General features: G+C 56.4%; 1 protein-coding gene across 3 annotated transcripts in view; it reads right to left on the reverse strand.

Moving 5' to 3' along the window:
* SRL (sarcalumenin) overlaps positions 1-14902 on the reverse strand; it is a 37317-nt gene that overhangs the window by 10347 nt on the left and 12068 nt on the right. Inside the window, exons 1-3 of one of the 3 annotated variants that reach the window (XM_065924222.1) lie at positions 1446-1921; positions 1227-1328; positions 28-123 (exon numbers count right to left, since the gene is read on the reverse strand). In XM_065924222.1, coding sequence (XP_065780294.1) covers positions 28-123; positions 1227-1263 — 133 coding nt within the window. In that variant the 5' untranslated portion in view covers positions 1264-1328; positions 1446-1921. Of the gene's footprint in view, positions 1-27; positions 124-1226; positions 1329-1445; positions 1922-14902 lie in introns of those variants that run through there. The other 2 variants (XM_065924220.1, XM_065924223.1) reach the window with 2 other exon arrangements.

A 14902-nucleotide genomic window follows, 5' to 3' on the forward strand; every position in this document is an offset into this window, starting at 1 on the left:
AGGGCTCAGTGGAGAAACGGGTGGTACCTGTGATCTCGTGTTGCCGAAGCTCGTTGTATTTGTAAGACTGCTCCAGGGGCTTGATGGACGAGTGGTAGATCTTTCGAAGCCGCTGTAGCACCGCTGGGGGCAGAGAAGGGTGAAGGGTTAAGGTCAGGCAGGGGCTTCACAGCTGTGGCCCCATCTAGAAGGCACTCCCCCTACACACACCCCTGAGAGTCACCACAGCACTTTTGTTTTTCCATTTAGCCCTCTGGTCCTTCCCCTCAACAGTTCACAGCACCACCTCAGCCTGCGGCTACCTCGAGGTGCTGGGAACTCCAGCTCTTTCTCTCTGCCCCCTACCGCTACCTGCCTTAGGATCAGAGGCAAGCAGGCATGACCACCCCAGCCCTGCACCCTTCACCGCATCCCTGGTACCCTTGGGAGGATTCAGACATCCCAAGTGTCTTCTTGGGAAAATGTGGCTCCAGGGAGAAAGGGCTTGTGGGGTGAGGTGCAGGGAGGGACGAACTCGGAGCCGTGAGGGTCAGGCTCCCCAGCTGCCCGTCAGCAGCCCGTCTCCTGCTGTTGCCAGAGCAGACCCCGGCCTTGCCCTGAGCTCTCACTGGCTCCTCGATTAGGAGACAGAAAGCCCTGCTGACAGCCTTGGGTTACTATGAGGGTGAAATGGAATACCAGACACGAAAATTGAAGCCAGTGTGATGAACAACCTTCCCCTGGCCACAACTCACATGCTGGCACCATCAAAATGACCCTGATGCTGGGAAAGATTGAGGGCAGGAGGAGAAGGGGGTGACAGAGGGTGAGACAGTTGGATGGCATCGCCGACTCCATCAACACAAGCTTGAGCAGACTTCAGGAGACAGTGAGGGACAAGGGACACTGGCGTGCTGCAGTCCATGGGGTCCCCAAGAGTGGGACACAATTGAGCAACTGAACAACAACCATCCCCAGGTCACAGCTCTGAAATGTGCATCCCCAACTGGTCCGTCTGTTTGGATCGCCTTTCCTCCTTCCTGCCAACCCAGAGCCCTCCAGCTTGGACGCTGCTCACAGAGCCTTCTCCACGAAGAGAAGCGCTCCCCTCCCTTCAACTCCAGGGCTCTCCTCCTCCCCTGGGGTGTCTGCCGGCCTCAGCTACAGACTCAGAGGTTCTGCCTGGCCACTGGCCCCGGGGATCTCCCCTCCCCACCCGGCCCCACCCAGCTCCTGCCTCTGGTTACCAGAGAAGTCATCAGCTGGCTTGTCCTCATTCAGCATCAGAGTTTTCTCGATGTGGGAGCGGTCCCTCAGTGGGGCTTCCTCACTCACATCCTCCGCCTCTTCTGGGGAAAGAAGCAGAGATGGAGGTTAGGGCAGAGTGAGGAGGGCTCTGGGGCTCCCTCCAGTCAGGCAAGCTGGGGAGTGGGCAGGGTGGGGCAGGATCGCAAGCAAGTGCTGACCGGAGCCCGTCCAGGTTCAACTGCACGGAGCTCTGTCTCGGAGGGATTTGAAAATCCAAACTCAACATCTGTGAAGCTCCACGATCCATTTTAGGTATTCAGCAAATGTTGACTGAGCACCTACTATACACGCGCCAAGCACGGAGCATTGTGCTGTGAATGCCGCGGTGCCCCAAACCGACCCAGCTCTGCCCACGTGGAGTTTTCCACAGTCTGCGGGGAGACAGGGAGAAGTAACCTGGAAAGTAATACAGTTACAGGCATCGATGTGGCTTCGGGAGGAAAGAGTCCGGAAGCTGGGAGGGCCTAAGACGTGTGCCTATGACATTTTAGCCGGGGAAGTTGGAAAATTTTCTGAGGGTTGCCTGTGAGCTGAGATCCAGGACAGGAGTGGTTTATAGGAGACTGACTTTCAGGTTCTACGTGGACCACTGGCTTGGTCAAGTGAGCATTTCTTCAGGAAGAGCTGCTACAGGGAGTCTTGGGGAGTGGAGGGGGAGTAGGGAGAGGGGGGAGGGAGTGGGGATACACTGTTGCTTCTGACCCAGCAAGAGGTGCCCGTGACCACCTGAGGCTCCCAGGGAGGGGTGTTCATATTCCCAGGCCTCTTAACATCACAGCCATTTTTTTTTTTATCCTGGGCTAATTGCGCAAAGAATTTCAGGTGATGGAAGGAGGATGGACCTAGCCTGTGGGGACAAGGGGAGACCAGTTCCAGGAGGGATGGGAGCAGAGAATAATCAATGTATCTCGACAGGGTGATCTTTTCTGCGAGCAGACCCAGATCTGGGAGGCCAGGGGAAGGGTCCCCCATTGCAAGTACCCGACCAGTGTGGAAATGAAGTTCTTGCAAGGAAACCTGCATTGGAAACTGAAGACTGACTCCAGTGCCTCCATCCTACAAGCCAATTCCTAGTCCAGGTCAGTGTACTCAGTGGGTGAGGCCATGGCCAGTGCTGGACACACCTCTAATGCTGCCCAATAACTTAGGTCCTGCCCACTTCCATCCCCCCGCCCCCGTCCCCTACCCCTGAGGGTGACTGCTCCAGCCACTCATCTGCAGGACAGACATCTGTGGGACAGACACCTGCTGGACGGACAGCAAGCCCAGTGTTTCTTATCAGGATCCTGACATGACCTAGTCTTCAAGGGGCAGTCCCAGGAGCTAGCCGACCATCGTGGTCCCCCAATACCCCTCACACCCACCAGCCTGTCTCCCGACCTCAAATCCTGCCCCTGTGTCCCTTGTCCTTGGGGTTTAGGCACTGGTCTGTGTTAAGGGAGGGACTCTAACGGATAAGTTTCTGATGGCCTAACTCAGATGTAACCAGGTTCCTCTGGGCCCTCCAGGGTGCAGGCTCTCAGTGCGTCTCTCTGAAGTGGGGATAAGTGATTAAGGAACAGCCCGGAGGCACCCAGAGGGCCGGGAACCCCCATGGGGCCTCTGCCCCACGACCCCCGCGGTTGCCTGGAGGCTCTCCCGCCCGCCCTGCGGTCCCTGTCTGCCCCTACAGACAAGACCTCCGGGAAGACTGCAGCCGCCGGAATGCCCGAAGCAGCCCCCTCCGTCGAGGTGCCCGGCGGGCGGGGGGAGGTGGGCAGCCCTGGGACTCCCCCTACCCTGTGGCCCCTCCTCCTTGGGCTCCTGCGCATCGGCACCCTCGGGCGATTCCTCCGGGGACCCCTCCTCCCCGGGACTCGCGCTTCCCGCTGCCGCGTGGGCTCCTTCCCCAGCTTCTTTCTCGGCTTCCTCCTCCTCCGAGGCGCCCCCGGCTTCTTCCGAACTAGCCCCGTCGCCGCTGTCCTCTTCGTCGCCGCTCTCCTCTTCGGATTCTTCACCCCCCTCTTCTTCAGAGGAGGCCTCGTCCGGGTGCTCCGCGGGTATCCCCTCCGCGGGGTGGTGCTCCCGGGAGCCCTTCCCCTCTTCACGCGCGGCAGCGTCTTCCGCGGCCGCGGCGGAGCTGGAGCTGGGTTCCGCCTGGTCCTCCGTCCTCTGTGCGGTTTCTGCGTCCACATCCGCGGCTCCGTCAGGCACTTCTGGCTCCTGACCGGGCCCTGGGCTGCCCTCCCCTCCTGTCTTGATCTCCTGGCTGGGAGAGTCCCCTGCGTCCTCAGTCTCTGGGGACCCCGCCGCTGCTCCCTGCGCGGGGTCTTCCCCTAGCTCCTCCGCAGCTTCCTCGGGGACCTCGCCGCTCCCAGCCGGCCCCTCCGCCTCCTGTCCTGGGCCCTCTCCGGAGCTGAGCTCCCGCGCCCCTTCCTCCTCCCCGGGCTCCCCCTCCCCTCCTGGGGGAAGGGCGCTCGCTGCTCCCGGCGGGCCCGCATCTTCCGCCACGGGCCCCACAGGTTCCCCCGGGGCAGCAGACTCGGAGGCCGAGGCGTTGGAGAGGCTGGCTTCGGGATCGGGATCGGGATCCGAGCCCAGCCCATCGGCGGCTGTCTTCTCCGAGCTCCCATCCTCCCCGCCTTCTGTGGGGTGAAGGAGTGGCCGCGTCTCTCCAGGGGCCGCCTCTGACCGAAGCGCCCTTTCTTTCTCCTCTAGACTTGCGTCTCCGGCAGAGAAATGATTCTCCAACAAATTGCCAACATCTTCCGTGCCACCCGAAGCGGAAACTTGCAGTTCTAGATGATCAGAACACGAGGGGTCAGTGTCAAGGGGTTGGCACGCGCTTTGCTTCTCACAACTCTATAAAATCTCAGCCTGTCTCCCGGAGGGAGAACGGTGCGGACCTGCGGGGACGGTGGGGCTCCTCCCTCCCTGGTCTTCGGAACCGCCCCGCGTGGCCGGCAGAGCGGGCGTGCCCCGCTCCCGACTCGAGCCTGGGCTCTGAGGGAGCAGCTGACCCGTTCCAGCCCCGTCCCGGCCTTGCCAGCCTCCCCCGGGGGGATGGAAGCTGGGCGCCGCCCTTCCAGTCCTTCCTCAACCGTGCGGGAGGGCACGTGCAGCCTGACTCGCCCAGCAGATCTTTCCAAGACAAGGCCGATGGGAACTGCCAGCCCTGGTCAGTTCCTAGAGTCATTAAGCAGCGTGCTTTTTATATTGCTATCAGCAAAGGAGTGAAAACAGGTGCGTGCGGGCCAGGTCCTCTTGGGTTACGGGGCACAGCACTCGGGAGATTACTTACGGCTCTCAGCCTTATTAAGTCACACATCCAACTCTGTCCTCTTAAGAGCAAGCATCTGCTGGCCTCTCTACCTTAGATTAGAGGGGACGTGTGGCAGGAGGAGATACCCTTGCAGGCAGACCTGGGCTTCCCGATGGCCTTCACCACCTCCTTCCTAGGGGATCCCCTTCTAAGGGCAGAGGGCTTTAAGGGGAGAGCCAGGGGCACTGGGAGGGCAAAGCAGAGGGCAGGTAGGGGCCCAGAATGTGCCTCTGTCAAGGGACGAGTGTGATACATCTGGACAGTGGGGTCAGAAGAGAGGGTGGGGTCTAGTCCTTCTGAGCCTTCCCGCCCAGGTGGGGATGTGTTTAAGGAGGAGCCCTGCAGAGTGGGACATCGCAGGCACATGGGGATGAGGGCGAAGTGGGGGCCCTGCCTCAGGGTTGCTGAGATGCTCCTGGGTCTCCCTGGGTTCACAGGACTCTTTCTGAGGAAGGAGCATCCCGCCTCAGTGCTGGCCCAGCTCTGCCTCCCACAAAGAAAAGCCACTTTTTGGGGGGTACCCACCCCCTTGTTCCCCTGAAAGTTGGGGAAGCCTCTTAAGGGCCAGGCACAAATATTTTCTCATTAATCCCCACAGACACAATCTGCTATCAAACTCAGAAAGATGGGAAGTTTGGGTGCCTTTTGTTATAAAGGAGTCCGTATGTTGATGTAACACTCCCCCACTCACATTTGTGACCCCATTCACCTCCCTTATTAATCAGCCAGATTTCAGAGCTGAAGGTCTAGAGAAAGTGTTTGATTTGCCCAAGACACCAGATGGCTAGTGGGCAAGCGGAACCCAGAACTGCCCACTCCTTGTCCAGGCTTTCCATGCCATGCTATGTTGAGGGGAGCCCCTTCCTACTGGTACCTCTGCCCTCCCTGGATGCACCCGCTCTGGCTCCTGGATTGCAGGCTGGGACCCTGCCTGACCACCACCACCCCCCACCAGAAAGTGCTATGAAGAGGTCCATGGGGAGATTTCGGTACATTCAGAATTCCTGGTCCCTTAGCTGGGGAGCTGGAGGTAACGCATTAAAATTTTCTTTCATTACCACCTGAATACCTGTAAGTCCTCATTCCTCTGCCTGAATCTCGATCCGCCCTGCCCCCAACCTCTGGGGAAAATAAAAATCTACGGCAGGAATTTGGTTTAACCCAAGAGATTGACAGGCCTTTGAGCAGCAAGATAGGTATATAGATATCATATGAGATACATTTGGACAATTAGTGTGCCAGGCAAATGCTTGAGCCCTGGATGCATAAAACATGAACTTGATCTTACTCTATTTGCTTGCTTCTGTGAAACAAGTCTTACTCACCCCCATTTTACAGAGGAGAGGACTGGAATCAGAGGCACTGAATGTCTTACCCCCAACATCACGCAGCTAGCAACCCGCTGAGGCCATTTAACTTTGGAACTGCAAAGGAGATCATCTGATCCTGCAGTGGGGTTCTCCCCAGCCCCCTACCCCACCCTGCACCCCTCCCAACACTCCTCAGCCTGTGGTCCAGGCACCTGCAGCATCAGCATCACCTGGTAGAGATGCCAACTCTTAGGCCCAGCCCAGCACCACTGACTCAGGATTGGCATTTGCGCCACTCACTGGTTGCACATTACAGTTCAAGAAGCATTAGTCAACCTGAGCCTATAAAACTGCCTCTAAACCAGTGGTTCTCGCCACTGTCTGTACATGGAAACACCTTTTCTTGATCCCACTCCTCTCCCCCTCCTTGAAGGTTTTCATTGAATTAATTAGTCCAGGGTGTAGCCCCAGCATCAGGATTGTTCAGTTCAGTTCAGTTGCTAAGTCGTGTCCGACTCTTTGCGACCCCATGAACCGCAGCACGCCAGGCCTCCCTGTCCATCACCAACTCCCGGAGTCCACCCAAACCCATATCCATTGAGTCAGTGATGCCATCCAACCATCTCATCCTCTGTCATCCCCTTCTCCTCCTGCCCTCAATCTTTCCCAGCATCAGGACTGTAACCCCCTCCAAAAAATTAGGTGGGTGATTCTACTCAGGGGTTTCCCTGATAGCTGAGTTGGTAAAGAATCCGCCTGCAATGCAGGAGACCCCGGTTCAATTCCTGGGTCGGGAAGATCTGCTGGAGAAGGGATAGGCTACCCACTCCAGTATTCTTGGGCTACCCTTGTGGCTCAGCTGGTAAAGAATTCGCCTGCAATGAGGGAGACCTGGGTTCAATCCCTGGGTTGGGAAGATCCCCAGGAGAAGGGAAAGGCTACCCAGCCAAATAACCCTGACCCTAAGGCTTCTGCTCCTGGCCTCTCTCCACTCATGTGCCCACTGGAGGCGTCCAAATTAGATGGATCACCAGGGCTTGGCATGTGACCTTGGAATAACAGTGGTCAGGGCTTTTCCTCGGGGGAGTCCAGCCCCTTTCAACAGGCCCTGACACCCTCTACTGTTAAAGTTGGTGATGCTGGTGGTGATGCTGGTGGTGATGATAATGAAGATGGTGATAATGGTGATGATGGCGATGATGCTGGTGGTGGTGATGCTGGTCATGATGATGGTGGTACTGAGGATGATAATGGTGACTGTTGTTGTTCAGTCGCTAAGTCGTGTCTGACTCTTTGAGGCCCTATGGACTGCAGCACACCAGGCTTCCCTGTCCTTCACTATCTCCCAGAGTTTGCTCACACTCATGTCCATTGAGTCAGTGATGGCATCCAACCATCTCACCCTCTGTCACCCCCTTCTCCTCCTGCCCTCAATCTTTCCCAGCATCAGGGTCTTTTCCAATGAGTCTGTTCTTCTCATCAAGTGGCCAAAGTAATGGTGACAGTGATAGTGATGGTGATGTGATAATGTTGATGGTGGTGATGATACCAGGCTGAATGGACTCTGGGTCTGACTACCTGCAGCATTTCTGCTATTCTCAGGACACCCTCTGGCCCAGTGGAGGTGGGAGGGCTGCATCATCTGAAGGGAGATAAGGCCCTTTGCACTGCTGTGTGTTTCCCCACCTGGGCCCTAGACAGGAACTCAGGTGTGTGCGTGTGTGTTGACTTATGTACATCCATACTCTTCCCTGGTTTTTATGACTTAGCACCAAGCTTCCCCTGCCCTTCCAGTGACAAACAGCGAGGGTGATGACTTCATGACCCATGATCTTCCTTCCCAGGCTAAAAATAACTTCTCTGAGAGAAAGTCTCTCAATGAAACAAGCTGTGCCATTGGGTCCCAGAGCTCAAAGCCCAGGAAGCAGCTGTGCCATTGGGTCCAATCTCTCCTCCTGGAAGCAGTTCAGAGGCTTACGGAGCCTCTGGTTAAACTTAATTCAATTCTGTGAAATCAAACCAGGCTGGTCTTACCACCCACCCTGACTTCCTTAACTTCTTGCAGAAGCCCTCCAGCGGCCCCAGAGGAGGGGTGGGGGGCAGAGAAGACCCAGGACACCCTGACCAGGTTGAGAGCCTGGTGAGATGGGTCTCAGTCTCTCCCAGGACATGCAGTACCGCACTGTATGTGCTGCTGCCAAGGCAGCCGCCCAGGCCCTGGGCAAGCCTGGGTGCTAATGTCAGTGTATGCAAATAGCAAGCCCCCGGCTCAACCCTGGAGATCAAGGAAGGCCCCTGAGCTTGACAGGTGCCCCGGGGCAGAGCACAGGGTAAACTGGCTCCATTTTCTCTCCTGACACCCTGTCATCAGCCTTTCTCTGCGGGGGTCAGCTTCTCAGCTGCTCCCCTGCTCATAACCTCAGTGGGGGCCCCAGGCTCAGTTCCTCTCTCCACTCTCCACTGCCAAACACCGGATTTTTTTTCCAGCTCCTAACTCTTCCCAAATGCTTTCACAGGGACTTAGATTACTGTGGAGTTGCTCGGGGCCTTGGTGAGTCCAATACAAAGGAGGAAGCTCTGGCTGGGGAGCTTTAGAGACTTGCTCAAGGTGAGGGGTAGGGTTGGGACAGAGCCCAAGGTCATGGCCCTCAGTCTAGAGTTCTTTCTGCTCCCACAGACCATGTCCCATGAGGTGCTAGGGTTCCACGGAAGGGTCTAGGGGGTGAGGGGAGATGAGGGAGCTAGGGTTCAGCTACCCCCTTGGTACTTCCTGCCCAGCCAGCTCTCCTTGGATCTGTCTGCCCTACTGCCTAAGGCGGGGGTGTGACAACCACTATTCTGCCTCCCCTGCCTTTTCCCTGAGAATTCCTCCTCTTGCTCATTTCCTCCAACAACCCAAGAAGCCTCCCCAACAGCATCTTTTCACTTTGCTGATGAACATGCACCCGGCAGGGAGCTAGAGGCCATCTGACCTTCACGCTGAATATCATGCTTCCCCTCAAATAGTTCTGTGTTCTTCTCCACTCCCCAGCCGTCCTCTGAAGCAGGGAAAGCAAGGATTATTAACTGATTATTCACTTATCTGGAAAGGAGGAAGCAGACACAGGAAAGTCCAGTGTGGGCTTGACAGGCCACCCAGGGATGGACTAGCATTCTCACCAAGAAACAACACCCGAGATCTCTTGCCTGTGACAAGTGGTATCCAAGCCTGTCGGCTTTCCCGACATAGATGCCCCGTCTTCAGGGTTGGGTCAGTGTGAATCCGGGTGTTTCACAAGGTGATTCTAATGAACACCTGAGTGTGAGAAGGCCTGCTCCAGGCCACCCCCAAGTGTCAGGGAATCTGAAGTTGGGACTGGGCCTCAGGAGAAAAGAGATCAGCACCCAAGATCTTTTGTTTGATCGACCTGCTCTGGCTGACCCCTTCATGGACCAGAATGTAAACTCGGATCCAAGCTCCCAAGTCTCTTAGCACGTATTTCAAAGCATCTGCCGATGTGACTTATCTGTCTGAACTGAAGCCACTGAATCCAAAGTCACACGCAGGTAAGATATACCATTACTCATACACGAGGATGCACATGCGTTAAAAAAAAAAAGTCCCCGGGGGCACAATCCCTTTCCACTTCTACCTCCAGACACGTCTGCCCCCGGGAGCCAGGAATACTGGTCAGGGTGCCCAGGGAGCCCCCCATCTTTCACCAGGTTGTCCTCTGCCCAGACACCTGGACGTCTCACCGGCAGTGCCTCAGGTACAGCAGAGAGGACTTCGGAGTCTGCGTTCGCGTGGCCGGGGTGGCAGGCTGACCCCCCTGCATCCCTGCACGCTCCTGGACTGTGCGGATGGCAGCAGCCCCTCTGGCATCACATTTTTTCTCAACCTTATTTTACGGAGTAAATATTTGCTGCTCAAAGCCCCTCGTTCCTTCGCTTCACAAGTGAGACTTCAGATGGTTTACAGACGCTGATTCTGGAAAGGAGCTTAGGAGGGAAGTGCCCACCTCCCCCTGGGGACCCTAGGGCCCTCCCCCTTGCTGTTCTGTGGACCCCTCCCTCAAGGGGCCCCATCAGAAGGTTCTTTGGCTTCCTGGCCAAGCTCCTAAAGTCAAGGCTAATCCCAAGAGGACAGCTTGTCCCAGGCTGGACTCTAGCCCCAAAATGATTCACCCAGGGCATGGGGCAGGATGACAAGGGCAGCGGCCAGTGGGAACGATGGGATAGGAGGTTAAAGGGGACCTCCTCACAGACCAACTGGTTTGATTTCAGTGGTCAGGATCCTAGAACTCTGATAAATGATTATCCCAAGACCACAGGGCTAGTTAGGCTAGTCAGCAGCAGGCTGGTTGAAGGACCCAGCTCTCTACCAACTCCAAGTCACATGCGCTGCCCCAGTGCCTGGTCGCTACCCCCGACCTCGGAATGAGAGGGGGTGAGTCAACCTCAGAAGGACAGCGACTTCTCAGCCTACCCTCTTCTTCCTCGCTTTGAAAACCATGCTCAAGACTTCAACACAATTGTTCTTAACCCATAAAGTCCAGAGACTGACAGAATAACTCTATCCCCCTTCCCCACCCCTAATTCCCAGGAATTCTTAGTTCAGGAGGTACACTGGGAAATTCGCCCAGGATTCCACAGCCATGGTGTATATACTGATGCGCAGAGGATTCATGGACAAGGGTAAGCACTCACTCTCAAAAGGCAAGTACCTTTGGAAGAAGTAGGACATTAAACCTTAAGCCCTGGGGGGGTGATTGGACGCTCTATGGAGTGCACGGCTTTCCCTGCCTCAAGGGAATGCCTCACAGGAGTCATTGGCAATACTTCCTCCCTTCAGAGGGGCCTAGCTGGGCGGGACAGGAAAGGCAGGGGGTAGGGACACAGGCTGGATTCTGAGACGGGCTGAGGTAGGCAGGTAGCTTCCCCCACCTCCACCTCCCCACCCAGAGAAACAACCTTCGTGGGAGCATAAGGACCACCTCTGGGAGGATTGATGGTCTAACTCTGGGGCACCAGACAAGAAGCGACCCACTGGGGGGCAGAGGAGAGTGGCTCCCAGAGGCCCCTGTCAGATGGACACCTTGGGTTCAGCTCAGAGCCGTCATCATGGGCTTGGCAGGTGGGGGAGCAAGGGCACAGATGCACCTCCTCCCAAGGCCGGGGAAGTCAGCGTGGTTCTTGAGCTAAGGAACTTGATCTGACACCATCCTGGGCCAGGCCCTCATCTCAGGGTTTCCTTTGCCGTGAGACCCAGAGCCAGACTGATCCTTCTGGACTCAGTCAGAAGCCAGGAGAGCTGGGCTCTGCTCCTTGACGTCTTCCTCACCGCCCATGCGGTTAGTGTATAGGCTGCCCCTCACTGACTTGCACCCAGCTCCTTTCCCCCATAAAATGCAGTAGGGAACGATACCTGCCCTGCCAACCTCTTCGGAGTATTTTAAACTTCAGGTGATGTTTAAAACACTCTACGGGGAATTCTTCAGCGACCCAGCGGTTAGGACTTGGCACTTTCACTGCTGTGGGCCCAGGTTCAGCGAATTAAAAGCCCGAAAGTTGGTACAGAGCCAAAAACAAAAAAAAGCATTCTACAAATGTCAAGTATAATAATAATAATTTCCTAGAAGTGCAAAGATGCCAGGTTAAATCCCAAGTTCACTGGGTAGGGCAAAACAGAACTGGCTTCTGCCGGGAGCCACCCTGGCTCACTTGCACTCTACTCCTCTCAACCTTGTTTCTAAGGGGTCCGTCCGTGGGCCAGGTGAGGTCTTTCTGCCCCGGGTCCTTCTCCCCCTTTTCCAGCCGGAAGCAGCTCAGAGAGGAGCTGGGAGTGTCCCTGCTCTCTCCGGTTCCCGCTGGCCTGGGACAGGAACAAGGCTGAGCAGCCGGCACCTGTGCCCGGACTTTCTCCTGCCGAGCCCCAGGCTAACTCCTGCGGTCACTGACTCCCACTTCCATGCAGCCCCGACTCACTCAGAAACTTTCACGACCATGCACGGCTCCCCCTCTGTCCTCTGCCTCCCGGGCTCCTCCCGTCACTCCGAAGTGACCCTGCGTTTCACCCCAACGCAAAGACGTGCTGGGGGCCACGTCGGCATGAGGATGGGCAAAGGCCTCTCCCCACTCTGGGAAATGGCAGCACAGTGGGAGACCGGCCAGTTGGGGGGCCGGAGGAGCCTCGCCACCATTCCTGTGACCCGTGAGCACAGGGAGCATCAAGCCCTTCAGGAGCAACTCCGGCCTCGAGACACAGCTCTGGCTGCACCTGAGCCAATTGAGGGCGGCTCCAGCTCCCGCTCAGCGGCACTTGGCTCGTTCTGCAGTCAGAGCTCAAGTTGGGGGAGACACCACTCTGCACGGCCCAACTACCCGTCCCTTGGCCTGGCTGCCGCTGCCAGCAGCCCCGCCCCCTCAGCAGCCTTAGAACCCCTCCCTCTGCTCGGGAGTGAGGCGTCATCCTTAGCAGATCCCACCCCCAGGACCCCCCCAGCCCTAGGTCCACTCAGAGGAGACTGCAGAGGAAGGTCAAGCCAACGGGAGAAGCTGGGGCAGCAGCAACACAGGGGATACTCCACCCCCTGGACCCTTCCAGAGCAACCGCTGCCCACAGCCACAATGCCAGATCCTCTGCCTTCTCTCCCAAAGGGCTTCCCCACATTCGAGACCGACAGGTTCTACCTCTGAGTCCTTAGGTTCATGGCCCCCAAGCTCATCTCGTTGTTCAACCTTAGGACGGTTTTCCTATTACAGCCTTGTTGAACTAAAAGGAAACTTAGGGATTCACTAACCCAGCTCTTTCATTTCACAGATGAGGAGACCAAGGCCCAGAGACCGAAAAGAACCTGCCCTTATGTTGCCAAGCCCCTTGGGGCAAAGCCAGATGTAAACGGATGGCTCCTAGGCTTCTAGCTCTGGCCTTTCAGGAAGGCTCCAAACAGCAATGGTGTCCTTGTCAACCTGATATTTCCAACCCCTTACCTCCAAGTCTCACCCCATCCCTGGGGCCCGGTGTTCCTGGGATCACCCATCCTCTCACCTAAAAAGTGCAGCCTCCCAGAAAGGGCCAGGGGAGGGCGCTGATATCAGGCTGGGCCCCTGAGCACAAATCCGGACGGATACTTGGAGAAGGCCTGGTGTCACAGAGGAAGGGCAGAACACCACCTCCCACCCACTGCCCCGTGAACTGCACCAACCCCCAAAGCCTCCAGAGCATTGGTCATCTGGTAATGGATGGTTACCAGAGCAGGTAACCACCCGTTACCCTCAGTCATAGCTCCAGAGCTTGGACTCCATAGACAAAGATGTCTGGAACACTCAGGCTGCTCTCTGGTGGGACGTTCTGGAAATCCACATCTCCTCTGGAAGCAGACTTATTTCCTGTTTGTAGCCTCAGACACGTGGGCCACACTTTCCCAGGAAGTTTAGGGTCTGGCTCCCTCTCAGGACCTCCCCACTCCCGGGAGGAATCATGAAGGCAGTTAAACCTGAGAGCAGCTTCCTTCTTGCGTGAACCCAGTGTCACCGAGGACCCGGGTAGTCCTCGTCTCTTCAAACACTAAAACCCCAGACAGGGCTCTGACCATGCAGGAACCTCTTCTTCCTCTGGTACCTGGTGGTCATACAGAGGGCCAGGGCTGGTCACCGACTCCTTAGTTTTTGGGTCTACCCTGGGGAGGGGAAGTTCAAGGCCAAGGGCAGGACGGAGGGCGGGGCAAGAGCGAGTGAACATTCCGCACACACTATCCCCAGGGTGAACCTTCCTGGTCATCAATGCCAGCCAGACTCCCCCAGACTGACTGCACTTGAGGATCCAGCAGGCCGCCTGCCCAGGGGGCCGCCCACCCCGCCAGACAAGACTCCCGAGTCCCTGCACAAACCTGAACCTGGTCCTGCATTCCTTTCCTGAAGCTACTGTAACAAAGTCCTGCAACCTTGCTGCTTAAAGCAACGGAGACGTATTCCCTCATGGTTCTGGGGTCAGAAGTCCAATATCAAGGGGCCCTTTTTCCCCAAGGTTCTGGGAGTGGTGCCTTTCTGTCTCCTCCAGCTCAGACGGCTCTCAACAGCCCTTGGCTCATCAATGGGCATCTCCAGTCTCGCCCAGTCTCACCCTGTGTCAATCGTGGCCTCTTCCCCGTGCCTCCATTCTTTGTCTCTCCTCCTCTTCCTCTCAGGACACCAGTCACACGAGCTAACTACATCTGCAACAAGCCTATTTCCAAAAGTGGCCGCCTTCTGAGATGCTGAGGTTAGGATTTCGGCATATCTTTTTGGGAGACACGACCTAACCTGTGATGGGTCTGCCGACAGCCAGGCCACCACGCGCCCGGGACGCTTTCTGCTTCCCGCAGATCTGGCTGCAGGATTTTGGGTCAGCCTCCCCAACACCAGCCGGTTCCTCTCTCCCCGCTCCCCAGTGCTGTCTGGCTAATTCCAGCTCCCGCTTCAGACCTCAGCTTCGAGGCTGAACCCCTGGGGTGCATCCCTGGACTTGGTACTGAGGAGCTTCTGCTCTGTGTCCCCACAGCGACTGTCAGCCAATGTGACAGCCTTTTTTTTTTTTTTTTACTACACCAGGTGTTAACTACAGTATAAGGGATCTTTTGTTGCAGCATGTGAATCCTTAGTTGTGGCTTGTGGGATCTAGTTCCCTGACCAGGGATCAAACCAACACACCCTGCATAGGAAGAGAGAAGTCTCAACCACTGGACTAGCAGTGAAGTCCAGAGTCTGTTTTTTTTTTAATGAGCACCCAGGTGATTCTCACACATGCTAGAATCTGAGAACCACTGTCCTTGGGCTTTGACCTTGGCAGTCAACCTATACCCATCTTCCCAGGAACCTACTGCGTGCAAAGTGTGGACCAGGCCTCCCCCTTGTTCTGCATCCCAGCCAACAGCCCTTCTAAAATGACGCTGATGGTTGCCCATTTCTGTGAATACACTAAAAACTATTGAATTGTGCACTTTAAATGGGCAAATTGTATTACAGGTGAATTATTATATCTCAA

Source organism: Muntiacus reevesi, chromosome 2 (assembly GCF_963930625.1).
Source record: "Muntiacus reevesi chromosome 2, mMunRee1.1, whole genome shotgun sequence".
Taxonomy (NCBI): Eukaryota; Metazoa; Chordata; class Mammalia; order Artiodactyla; family Cervidae; genus Muntiacus; species Muntiacus reevesi.